This window comes from Primulina huaijiensis, chromosome 9 (genome assembly GCF_012295235.1).
Source record: "Primulina huaijiensis isolate GDHJ02 chromosome 9, ASM1229523v2, whole genome shotgun sequence".
In the NCBI taxonomy this organism is placed as follows: Eukaryota; Viridiplantae; Streptophyta; class Magnoliopsida; order Lamiales; family Gesneriaceae; genus Primulina; species Primulina huaijiensis.
Genome location: NC_133314.1, coordinates 17,396,001 through 17,409,870, shown reverse-complemented (window position 1 = coordinate 17,409,870; position 13,870 = coordinate 17,396,001). Strand labels below are relative to the sequence as shown.

The following is a 13,870-nucleotide window of genomic DNA, read 5'->3' as shown; positions in this document are numbered from 1 at the left end:
ATATGAAAAATCTATTTATACTTATTTCAACGAATAAAGGATCACCGTTTCTTGTGGAAGAATAAAAAATCAATAGTGGGGGAAGCTCGAGCAACAGCGGTGGGCGCGGCGGCAGGTCATGTTGATCACAATGTTTCTCTGGATGTAAAATTTTCATGATTCTTGTTCTGGTTTGAATATTGAATCTGCATGTTATTTTTTTGTCTAGAAAGCAAGTTTGATTTGATCAGATGACACCATCCATTCATGTTTCTGTTAAACAAATCAAGCCAACAATTTGAATTCAAGGCACATCATTTTTGACAAATAATTAACACATGTTTTGTGATTAGTCAAAAATGGTTGGTTTGATTATGTCAGCAATGAGGTTTTAATTTTTGTTTTTCCCCCTAAATTTCACCTATAAATACCCATTCATTCTTCATTCCAAAATCACACCAAAACACAAAATCCTCTCATCTACAATCATAAGTGTAGAAGTGAGATAAATGATTTAGTGTGAGATTTCTTAAGGAGTGTTAATCCTTGGAAGGAATAGGATTACTGAAGAGAAAGTGAGTGTTAAAATCAGAGTGTTCTGAGTGAAATACTTTGTATTCTCAATTCTCTTGTCTTCTTTGTTATTAATAAAGAAGTGATCTCCTTGAGAGGTTTAGAGTGGACGTAGACCAATCTTGGGGTGAACCACTATAAATATTGGTGCATCTTATTCATTGTTGATATTCCGCTGCGATGTTACCTCGTTTATTTCCCTGATATCCCAACAACTGGTATAAGAGCGAGGTTCTCAAATACTATAAGAAGTCCTCGTATGCTCTGTGGTTGCAGCTTAGTCTAAACTTCCACATCAGAAAAGGCTTTCTAGACAGTATTAGGGAAGTGGTTCTTTTTTGTTCAGGCTTTGACGATTAATTCGTTGGTAGCAGTCACAAAAGATGGAGGTACGCACAAGCAAGATGATTAGCCTTAATGGCTCTAATTAACAACTTTTGAAAAGTAAGATGAAAGATCTTCTATTCGTCACCAAGATGCACCTACTGGTGTTCAGCGAGTCTAAATCAGATGATAAATCGGATGGCGAATGGAACTTCGAGCACGAGCAAGTCTGCGAGTACATCCGACAATTTGTTGATGACAACGTGTATAATCACATATCTAACGAGACACATGCTCGTACGCTTTGGACGAAGTTGGAGACACTATATGCCTCCAAAAGTGGAAACAATAAATTGTTCTATTTGAGCAAGCTTGTCCAGGTTCGATACAAAGAAGGAACTCTGGTCGCAGATCATCTGAATGAGATTCAAGGATTCGTGGAGCAGTTGTCAAGTATGAGCATAAAACTTGATGACGAGGTGATAGCTCTGATTGTGCTAGCTTCATTGCCAGAGCCTTGGGAGACTCTGAAGGTATCACTCACGAACACAGCACCAGGAGGAGCCGTGAGTATGGACTTCATCAAGAGTGGCATCTTGAATGAAGAGATGAGGCGGAGATCTCAAGGATCCTCTACCTCACAGTCAGATGTTTTGGCTGCTAAGTCAAGGGGGAGAAGCAAGATCTAGAAAAACACAAGTCAAAAGCCAAGAAGAAGCAAGTCCTCGGGGAGATATGCCAACATAAAGTGTTATCGTTGTGGAGAAAATGGACATATTAAAAAATACTGCCGAAAACCGAAAGACAAACATGAAACTGATGATGAGCAAACAAACGCCATTGACGAGTTCAATGTCGTTCACGAGCTAGAGCAGGAGTCCGTAAATTTGGCAACTCAAGTAACTAGTTGGGTGATCGATAGTGGAGCAACAGTCCACGTCACATCTCGAAGAGAATGCTTTACATCCTACACACAAGGGGACTTTGGTGTGGTGAGGATGGGGAATAACGACCTATCCAGAGTCGTGGGAAAGGGAGATGTGAGCTTGACTACCGTGGATGTCTCTACACTGATCCTGAAAGACGTCAGGCATGTGCCAGATATGCGCCTGAGTCTGATATCGGTCGAAAGACTCGATGAAGAAAGTTTCTCCACAACCTTCCGAAATGGGATATGTAAGATTTCAAAAGGCTCACTTGTGGTGCCAAAAGGATTAAAGATGTCAAAGCTGTATGTAGTTCAGGAAAATCATTCTGAAGGTGTGAACTACGCAGGGGGAGAAAACTCAACAGAGTTGTGGCACCGACTTCTTGGTCACATAAGTGAAAAGAATCTTACATGTCTTGTGAGCAAGCAAGTTCTGCCCGGTATAAAGCAGGTTCATATGAAACAATGCACAAACTACTTAGCCGGAAAACAAAACAGGATATCATTCAAAAGTTCACCTCCTAGCAGAGCCGATAAAATACTAGATCTGGTGCACTCATATCTATGTGGTCCGATGCCATTGTCGCCCGGAGGAGCGAGGTACTGGGTAACTTTTATCGATGATCATTCTCGAAAAATTTGGGTGTGGACACTCAAAACTAAAGACCAAGTTGCGGAAACATTCAACAATTTTCTAAACTTGGTTGAACGGCAAACATCCATTAAACTCAAATGTATTCGAACGGATAATGGAGGAGAATACATTGGAACCTTTGATGAGATATGCAAAAGGAACGGAATCAGACATCAAACAACACCACCAAAGACACCACAACTCAACGGATTAGTTGAGAGGATGAATAAAACTTTGGCAGAAAGAGTCAGAAGCATGCTTTCACATGCTAAGCTGACTAAGGAATTTTGGGGTGAGGCTGTGGTTGCTGCTGCATATATATTGAATCGTTCACCTTGTGTTCCTCTCAATCATGATGTCCCGGAGCAGGTGTGGCAAGGCAAAGAAGTTTCTTATAAGCATTTGTGGGTATTTGGCTGTATTGCTTATGTTCATATACCAAAGGATGAAAGACAGAAGTTGGATGTCAAAACAATAAAATGCATATTTATAGGCTATGGCGAGGATCAACTTGGTTACAAGTTCTACAATACAGATCTCAAAAAGCCTATAAGAAGTCGTGATGCCGTATTTCAGGAGAATGAATTCTTGGAGACTGCGGAAAAGGAGAATTCTGGATCTGAACAAGATCTGGAATGGTGGCCTTCAACGGTAGATCCACAACCGGTTGAAGATGAAGAATTGCAGAAGGATCATGAGGATGATGATGAGATCCGTGTTCACAGTGAACCACCAGCTGAAAGTTCTCGTGGTACAATGACCACACATTTTGGAAGAGAAGTGCGACCCTCAACCAGATATTCCTCAAATGAATATATCCTGCTAACTGACGGGGGAGAACTAGAGAGCTTCGAAGAAGCTATTACCAGTGAACACAAAGATAAGTGGATGGAGGCTATGCAAGAAGAAATGCAATCATTGCATGAGAATGAGACATTTGAGCTGGTGAAGTTGCCGAAAGGCAAAAAAGCTTTGAAGAATAAATGGGTGTTCAGATTGAAGCACGAAGAACACAGTAGTCAACCAAGATTCAAAGCTAGGATTGTCGTCAAAGGTTTCGGACAGAAACATGGGGTCGACTTTGACGAAATATTTTCACCTGTGGTGAAGATGACATCCATCCGGATTGTGCTAGGGTTAGCAGCTGAGCTTGATCTGGAGGTGGAACAAATGGATGTCAATACCGCATTCCTTCATGGGGATTTGGAGGAAGAAATCTACATGGAGCAACCAGAAGGGTTTGCAGAGAAGGGGAAAGAGGACCTCATGTGTAGACTAAAGAATAGTTTGTACGGTCTCAAGCAAGCACCAAGACAGTGGTACAAGAAGTTTGAATCGGTGATAACTCAACAGAGATTCAAGAAAACCACTGCAGACCATTGTGTGTTTGTCAAAGATACCTCTGATGATGATTTGATGGTGCTTCTGCTCTATGTAGATGACATGTTGATTGTTGGCAAAGATGCTTCTGAAATCAAAGGCCTAAAGAAGCAACTAAGCAAGATTTTTTCTATGAAAGACTTGGGGCCAGCAAAAAGAATTATTTGCATGGAAATCCATCAAGACAGGTATGCCAAGAAGATCTGGTTGTCGCAGGAGAAGTATATTGAGAAGGTACTTCAAAGGTTCAACATGGACCAGGCCAAAGAGGTTGGATGTCCTCTTGCCAACCACTTCAAGTTGAACTCAAAGTAGAGTCCTATTACAGATCATGAGGAAGAAGAAATGAAAAGTGTTCCATATGCTTCAACTGTTGGAAGTCTGATGTATGCCATGGTATGTACTCGGCCGGATTCAGCTCATTCAGTAGGTGTAGTGAGTAGNAGAGGTTGGATGTCCTCTTGCCAACCACTTCAAGTTGAACTCAAAGTAGAGTCCTATTACAGATCATGAGGAAGAAGAAATGAAAAGTGTTCCATATGCTTCAACTGTTGGAAGTATGATGTATGCCATGGTATGTACTCGGCCGGATTTAGCTCATTCAGTAGGTGTAGTGAGTATATTTCTTTCAAAATCGGGAAAGGAACATTGGGCTGCAGTAAAATGGATATTCAGATATCTACGGGGAACCTCTAAACATAGATTGAGTTTTGGAGGATCCAGACTTGAGCTTGTAGGCTACACAGATGCAGATATGGCAGGAGATGTTGACTCTCGAAAATCCACATCAGGTTACCTGATTACATTTGCAGGGGGAGCTGTGTCATGTCAGTCAAAGTTGGAAAAATGTGTAGCATTGTCAACCACTGAAGCGGAGTTCATTGCAGCAACTGAGGCATGCAAGGAGCTGTTATGGATGAAAGGGTTTTTGGAGGAATTAAGTTGTGTGCAAGATCTATACAAGTTGTTCTGTGACAGTCAGAGTGCAATTCATCTTGGAAAGAATCCTTCAATGCATTCAAAATCAAAACATATTGATGTACGCTATCATTGGATACGAGATGTATTGGAGAAGAAATGTTAAAGCTTGAAAAGATTCACACAGATGAAAATGGATCTGATATGATGACCAAGACATTGCCGAAATGGAAGTTGGAGTTCTGTAAAGCTGTTGCAGGTATGATTGAATTCACAAAATGTGCTTGAGGGGGAGAATTGTTAAACAAATCAAGCCAACAATTTAAATTCAAGGCACATCATTTTTGACAAATAATTAACACATGTTTTGTGATTAGTCAAGAATGGTTGGTTTGATTATGTAAGCAATGAGGTTTTAATTTTTGTTTTTTCTCTAATTTTCACCTATAAATACACATTCATTCTTCATTCCAAAATCACACCAAAACCCAAAATCCTCTCATCTACAATCATAAGTGTAGAAGTGAGATAAAAAATTTAGTGTGAGATTTCTTAAGGAGTGTTTATCCTTGGAAGGAATAGGATTAATGGAGAGAAAGTGAGTGTTAAAATCAGAGTGTTCTGAGTGAAATACTTTGTATTCTCAATTCTCTTGTATTCTTTGTTATTAATAAAGAAGTGATCTCCTTGAGAGGTTTAGAGTGGACGTAGCCCAATCTTGGGGTGAACCACTATAAATATTGGTGCATCTTATTCATTTTGATATTCCGCTGCGATGTTATCTCGTTTATTTCCCTGATATCCCAACAGTTTCATGTATTTACGTGTAAGATTAAATTCAAGAAAGTATAGAGATAAAAAGATTTGTAATTATCTGATTCCTAAATAAATGCATTGTTTAGTGTTTTACTAAAAAGAAAAAATAAGCAGAAGCACATGTTGGTTTCAATTAATCTTGAATTTAATTAGTTGGTTTTTTTTTTAAAATAAAAGCTTCCAAAAACCGTTTCTTATAGAGGATCGATGTCTATACATGTAATGGTGAAATGCTATGATTTAAATCAGTCCAATAAATACAAATATATAATTTATAAAAGTAGGTTTTTTGTGTGACTGTCTTGAAAAGGGTCGACTCGATCCATATTTTTAGTCCAAAGTTATACTTTTAGAATTAAAAACAATATTTTTTTTATAGATTGAGATTTTCGTTTCACAAAATTAATCTGTAAGATGATCTAATATGAGTTTTTTGTGAATATATAAAGGTGTCGAAAATATTGACTTTTATTCCTAGAAAACTTCTTATGTTTTTGTTGGATTCGGTAAATTCACACACGTTTTATGTTTCTAATTAATAGGATAGCATAATTATGATGAAAACTAGTATTTAGTTAAAGAGCTCTAGGTGTTACAACCACGATTTATGTTGTTTTTCCTTTGAATTCCATTCATCTTAATTTGTTTAAAATAATAGTAAACAATTAATAAAGTAAGCCATGAAAATATAAACTATACAAATTAATTATAGTATGTCAAAATGGTCCGACTAAATTAATAAAGGAAAGTAATAATAAATCTTGAGACCAGATTTGTTTTAGCTACTCGAGTTGTGTTTTGTTTATACTACTCACATGAGTCTTATCCACGTTGCACATGACATTTGTGTTGAGTTGATAAATCATGATCACTCATTCAATTATAAAATACGAATGAGTGATCATATGAATAACATCTACCATACCACTCAGAGTTGACCAAAATAATAATAGAAATCATGATGTGTGTGATTTGAAGATTCATGCTTCTCTTTGTAATTATAGGGAGATGTTCATTTCAGGTTGGGACAATTGTAAATGGTGGTATTATTAAATTGGTAAACAAAATAAATTTTCGTATAATAATCTAAAGTTAATGATTTGTTGCTCAAAAATTTGGAGCTCGTGATCTGCAATCTCAAACTATATATGTTTAAGTAATTGAATGTATGTGGATGCTTGTTGAAAAGATTACATGAGTTTTCAGGATTTTTAGTAGATAAGATCATATAGTGATATTCGTGCCAGTGAGGATAACCAGGAGTTTGAATTGTATTTTTCTCAATACCCTATCTTTATGTTGCAAAGTGTGAAATCTTCACGGACTACGATTATTTGTTCACTCAAAACGAGTTTGTATTGTATTTTTCTCAATACTCTATGTGAAGATGATACACACACACACATAAATTCTAGAAACCTATATATATATATATATATATAAGTCCGTACATATGAAAAGTGCATTTTCAGAAATTAAAATTTATTTTTATTTTTAAATAAATTTCACTACAGATATAGATTGGGTCAACCACTATTACGAATATATGATATGATTGATTAGAGAATAATCGTTGAGCTACAATAGCTCGGTTCTTTAGATATTGAACACCGATAAATTAAATCGAGTTTGTTTTTCAAACCAAGCGGAAGACACTCAAAATAATTCTTCGTAGAAACCAATTAAATATTTTGTAAATTATTTAAAAGATATGCAAGTTGAATGAGTAAAAACATTTTGGTTGAAGCATTTTATCAAACATTTAGTATGCAATATTTTAAGTATTTGAAGAACACATAAAATGCTTCAACAATGCATTTTAAAAACGACAACAATAATTAAATACAATAAATAAATAAGCACGAATTTGTTTATGAATGTTCGGAGATTAACAACTCCTACCTCACCTCTTCTTCCCCTTGGGAAGTATCAACTAGAAGAATTTGATTTATGCAAATCTTTATACAAACACATTTCAAATTAGGACTTATCTCTTACTTAATTAAAACTCCTAGCATACTCTTGATTATAAGCCGCAAGTTCACAATCCTCATAATGTTTAACGTCTATTATACAAAGACTACAAACACAATATTTAATGTCTTTGTGCGAAAACTCGTTCAACTAAACTTTGAAGTTCAATTCTCATGTATATATGTAAGTGATTGTGTGTGAGGATTTAATCCATTACAATATGTGTAACTCTCAAATGTATTCTCACAATTGGACATACTCTCATTCTAGCTCATTTTTTCATTTAGGCTGCCTATACTTTGAATCTCCTTCAAAAGCTTGTATTTGATCTTCAAAATTTATTTATTGGCTCTAACAATTATATATACGTTAGATACAAAAATATGACCAGTAGACATGTTGTCCTTGAACTATTATGTCGTTTATGTAAATTAAGATATACTTCACACAAGACTCTCCCTGATACTATTCAGTTCTCATGATCGTGTTCGTTTTGGCCATGAACACACACCTGGTTCTGCGAGAGGGTCTAGAATTGAGCCCTGCAATTCCTTCGAAGCGGCCCCACTTCTCTCTCACATAGGTGATTCTATTTTGCTTCTCATCAGAATCATTAAAAGCCGTAAGCTTATCCTCAACAATCACTGTTTTATAATAGGAATGGACTAGGGATAACCCCCACAGTGATTCTCCAAATTAGTGCGATTAGGTTGTCCCATTGAACCTAGTTCTTGGGATATCCAGTCAGCGTAGGTTGAGTTTTCCTTCACACCAATTTATTCTATAGGCTTGAGCCCCATTCCCTTTGACGATTTCGTAACTAACTCTCTGTTTAACCTTTTGGTCAGCGGATCCGCTATATTATCCTTTGACTTTACATAGTCAACAGAGATAACTCCAGTTGAGAGTAGTTGTATAATGGTATTATGTCTATGACGTATATGCCTAGACTTACCATTATACGTATTATTTTGTGCCCTTCCAATCGCAGATTGGCTATCACAATGTATGCATATAGTCGGCACTGGTTTTCCCATCCTGGAGCATCTTCTAAAAAGTGACGTAGCCATTCAGCCTCTTCAGCACACTTGTCTAGAGTTATAAACTCATATTCCATCGTGGATCTGGCTATTACAGTTTATTTAGAAGATTTCCACGTAATTGCTGCACCTCCTAAAGTGAATACAAATGCACTTGTAGATTTTGAGTCTTTCATATTAGATATCCAATTTGCATCACTATATCCTTCAATAACAGCAGGATATCTGGTATAGTGCAGCCCATGATCACGAGTATACCTTAAGTATCTTAGCAATCTGATAATTGCTTTTCAGTGTTCATCACATGGATTACTCGTGAATCTACTTAATTTGCCTACTGCATATGCTATGTCTGGTTTTGTACAACTCATTAAGTACATCAGACTTCCAATGAATCGAGAGTATTCTAATTGAGACATACTTTCACCTCGATTTTTTGATAGATGTTGACTGGTATCTATCGGGGTTCAAGCCAATGCAGAGTCATCATTCTTGAATTTTTCAAGTATTTTGTCAACATAATGTGACTGATTTAGGACTAGCCCTTCTGATGTTCTATGGATTTTAATTCCAAGGATTACATCGGCTAAGCCCAAATCTTTCATGTCAAATCTTGAGTTCAATAACTTCTTGGTGGATTTGATCATCTTATCATTACTACCAATGATAAGTATGTCATCTACGTAAAGACATAAAATGACATATCCATTTTTAGTGTTTTTATGTATACACATTTGTCACATTCACTGAATTTAAATCCACTTTCCATCATGGCTTTATCAAAATTTTCGTGCCATTGTTTTGGTACTTGTTTTAAGCTATATAGAGACTTCATCAGTTTACAAACCTTATTTTCTTGCCCAGTCGCAGAAAATCCCTCAGGTTTTTCCATGTAAATTTCCTCTTCAAAATCTCCATTTAGAAAAAATGTCTTTACGTCCATTTGGAGTACTTCAAGATCCCGCAAGGCAGCAATCGCAAGTATCACACGAATAGATGTTATTCTTGATACAGGAGAATATGTGTCAAAGTAATCAAGCACTTCACGTTGATGGTAACCTTTAATTACCAATCTGGCTTTATACTTATCTATGGTTTCATCTGATTTCATTTTTCCTTCTGAAAACCCATTTACAGCCTAGTGGTTTGCTTCCCGGAGGAAGATTTACTAATTCCCACGTATGGTTGTGTAAAATGGATTCCATTTCGGAATTGATAGGCTCTTTCCATAGAGGTCCCTCAGATGAACTCATTGTTTCCTTGAAGCTTTGAGGTTCACTTTCCATCATGAAAGTGATGAAATCCGGACCAAAATATTTCTCAGTCCTAGCTCTCTTGCTATGTCTAGGTTCAATGTCTTGATCAAGCTCTTGTTCTTCATCAATTGTCTCATATAATCTTTTGGAATATCAAGTATTTGAGATTCATGTACAAGAAAACGATATGCGCTACTGTGTTGAGCATATCCAATGAAAATGCAATCAACAGTTTTTGGTCCTATCTTTACTTTCTTTGGAGTGGGTACTGCTACCTTGGCAAGACACCCCACACTCGCAAGTATTGGTAAGAAGGACTTCTACCTTTCCATAACTTGTATGGACTTTTATCTTGCTTTTTCCGGGGCACATTATTTAAAAGATAATTTGCTGTTAGAACAGCTTCCCTCCACATGTTCTGTGGTAAACCAGAACTTAATAACAACGCATTCATCATTTCTTTTAAAGTACGATTCTTTCTCTCTGCAATGCCATTTTGCTGAGGAGAATAAGGTGCAGTTCTTTCATATTTGATACCGTGTTGAGCACAAAACTCAGCAAATGGTGATTCATATTCACATCCATGATCACTTCTTAGCACCTTAATTTTCTTGCTAATTTGGTTTTCAACTTCACTCTTATATTGGACAAATTTGTCAATAGCTTCATCCTTACTTTTGAGGAGATACACATTACAAAATTTTGTGCTATCGTCAACAAAAGTAATGAAGTATTCATTTTCACCACGAGTTTGTACACCTTTTAAATCATATATATCACTGTGAATTATATCAAGTGGTTCACTATTTCTTTTAATAGCTTGAAAAGATGATCTTGTTAGTTTTGCCTCAACACAAGTTTCACATTTGTGTTGTTTATCAATTTACAATGCAGGAATGCTTTTCATGTTAATTAGTCTATGAATCGTATAGTAATTAACGTGTCCAAGTCTACCATGCCATAAACAAGAAGACTCAAGCAAGTAAGGAAAAGTATTAACTTTATTCATCACAGGCTTTATAGCCATTACATTGAGTTTGAATAAACCATTACAAACATACCATTTGCCAACAAACATACCACTTTTCGACAAAACCACCTTATCTGACTCGAAGACAATGCGGAAACCATGCTTGTTAAGAAGCGACCAGGACACAAAGTTCTTACGGATGTCCGGTACATACAACACATTGTTCAACGTCAGTTCTTTTCTGATGTCATCTTTAAGACAACTTTTCCTTGACCCTTGATTTCAGAAGTGGCGGAATTTCCCATGAATATCTTTTCCTCATTCATAGATTCATCAAGAGTAGCAAACATCTCCTTTTCGGAGCAAACATGACGAGTGACACCAGTGTCGATCCACCACTCCCTTGGGTTTGAACCCACCAGATTAACTTCTGATATTATAGCACAGAGATTAATGTTCGAAACCTCCTGAGAAATGTTCTCTACCACATTCGCCTCTTGGTTTCTCTTCGGCTTCTTACACTCAGAGGCCTTGTAACCCATACCATCATAGTTGTAGCATTTCCCAGAAAACTTTTTCTTCGAAATGCCTCCTTTGGGTCTCAGGTTCAACCTTTTGGAGAAGGCAAATGTTCTTTTTTTCGAGCTTTGACCATGCTCGACAACATTTGCTTTAGCAGTAATAGGAGAAAACAATCGTCTTTCCGAACTCTTGTTGTCTTCCTCGATGCACAGTCGAACAATGAGCTCTTCAACATTCATCTCCTTGCGCTTGCGCTTCAAATAATTTTTGAAATCCTTCCAAGCTGGTGGTAGCTTCTCAACAATAGCAACCACTTGGAATGATTCGCTCAAAGTCATCCACTCACCGTGAATCTCGTGAAGAATCACTTGGAGTTCTTAAACTTGGCTGATAACCGGCTTTGAATCCACCATTTCAAAGTCCAAAAAACGGCCAACAAGAAACTTCTTGGCCCCGGCATCCTCGGTTTTGTACTTTCTGTCAAGGGATTCCCACAGTTCTTTAGCCGTTTTCTTTTCGCAAAACACGTTGTAGAGCAAATCGGCCAATCCGTTTAGTACATAGTTTCGACATAAGAAATCAGAATGATTCCATGCCTCCACCGCACTAATAGATTCAACATCTCCCTCACCCTCTGTGAGTTTAGGAGCATCTTCAGACAAGAATCTGGCCAGTTTCAGCATCGTCAAATAGAACAACATCTTCTACTGCCACCTTTTGAAGTCCACACCAGTGAACTTTTCAGGCTTTTCACAGTGACTGGCTGGGACAGCAACCGCAGCAGCACGTGGGGTAACATGAGGGACAACTTGAGCCACAGTAAGGACAACATAACCAGTTTCCCTTTGCACGCTGGTTTCAGTAGCCATATCTGAAACAAACCACGTAATGAGTAATTTGTTTTAAGTTTGTTAGAAAAATTGCTAAGTACAATAGCGTATAAACGAATTTGTAGAGATAAAGCAATAATCGAAACAAGTGTGATGTTTACAGTATGACTATCGTGTAAAAGAATGCAAAACCAAACCGAGGCCTGTAGCATGTACAGTTTCCTTAAAACAGATTCATCCCTCCTGTATGTGCTTCGAGGATTGTCTTGGACGTCTGTTTCCCAGGATACAATGGAACAACCAGTAGTGACTTAGCACGAGACACTACTACGGCGAACTGAAAACGTACCTTTACTTTATCACCGAGATTTAACGAAGTCCAAATGAAAAGCTAACAATATGAAATGCAAGAGAATGCTTGAAAGAGAAAAGATTTTCATGTACATAAAATGAGGAAATGAACACACTATTTATAAGCTCCAAAATGCACACCAAGAGTCATGCAAGACTAATTAACTCAATTAATCTTCCCATCAACTCAAGAATATGAAGAGCCAAAACTCTTCAACTAACTCAAGAATGTGGAAAGTCAAAAGATACTCCACAATAATGAGCCATAACCAACTCAAGAATATGGAGAGCTAAAAGACACTCTCACATTCATGAGATATAATTTTTATTCAAATTTCCAACACAAACTTCAAAGTTTTAAATAAAAGAAAATTTGTAAATGCAAATTTAATTTTTTGAACGACTTTCTTAACTAGTCATCTCTAAAAACAAGAGCCATTCAAGGAGCATTGATAGTAGCATCAAGTGTACAGATTATTTTGGGCTATAGTCAGCTCTGGGCTATATGCTCCAGCTGGTATTATATTGCTTCTACTCCGATAAAACAGTGCACTTTACCTTAATGCAAATCTTATATCAACGGAGAGTATTATTTCATCTGAAAATTAAGTATAAAAAGGCATTTATTCCAGGTTTTTTAGTCCACTGGGAATGGTTCCGGTGATTTCTCTTGTGGGCTTTGGTCTGCTTGGCTTCCCAGTGGTATGTTGAAATTTCAATTTCAAATTCTGAATCAAACGACCATTTCTTTGCATTGACATGGTTGATGTATATGCAGAAATTGTGCCTTCCTTTCATTATATGTTGTTCTGATGCACTACTCTCAGGCTGGACGATGCATGGAAATTGGCATTCCCATGTTCATCTTATTTGTTGCCTTCTCTCAGGTGTCATTACTAATCTTACATATATTTGAAAGTTAAAATTTGTGTTCAAAGTTTTCTATGAAAGTTCGAATTTTTGCAACTACAAATGGATAAATCACGTAGAATTATTGGCTAATGCATTCTTTCACTATATCTTTCAGTACATGAAGAACTTTCAAGCAAAACAATACCCTATACTGGAACGATTTGCTCTTCTAATCTCTGATCCGTCACGGTCATATGGGCTTATGCACACCTGCTGATAGCCAGCGGAGCATACAAGCATCGACCAGTGATACCCAGGGATGAGCCCATCAAGAACCGGCTCATATCTAGGGCCCACAAGTGAAGGGCTCATGACAAGCCCATGTATTCTTCTATAAATATCAGGTTTGAGCGTATGATTATTATTCACTATATTGTTTTCAGCAGCACCCTTAGCTGATCTCCTCATATATCCTCAGTCTCTGACTTGAGCGCTCCTGGCCCCCTTCTAACGATCTTATTCT

At 37.2% G+C, this 13,870-nt stretch overlaps 1 protein-coding gene across 1 annotated transcript; it reads right to left on the bottom strand.

The window, feature by feature from the left end:
* Nucleotides 1–11,022: 11,022 nt before the first annotated feature.
* Nucleotides 11,023–12,183, bottom strand: LOC140983927 (uncharacterized). The gene is made up of 3 exons (XM_073451080.1): nucleotides 12,029–12,183; nucleotides 11,710–11,980; nucleotides 11,023–11,568 (listed from the first exon to the last, which is right to left on the bottom strand). The coding sequence occupies exons 1-3, from the start codon at nucleotides 12,181–12,183 to the stop codon at nucleotides 11,023–11,025; spliced, it is 972 nt and encodes a 323-aa protein (XP_073307181.1).
* Nucleotides 12,184–13,870: the final 1,687 nt, after the last annotated feature.

Coding starts and splice junctions, on each gene's coding strand:
- LOC140983927 (XM_073451080.1), bottom strand. CDS start 12,183: ATGGCTACTGAAACCAGCGTGCAAAGGGAAACTGGTTATGTTGTCCTT. Junction 11,981..12,028: donor ACTGGTGTGGACTTCAAAAG/GTGGCAGTAGAA, acceptor GAAACTGGCCAG/ATTCTTGTCTGAAGATGCTC. Junction 11,569..11,709: donor AAATGGTGGATTCAAAGCCG/GTTATCAGCCAA, acceptor AATTATTTGAAG/CGCAAGCGCAAGGAGATGAA.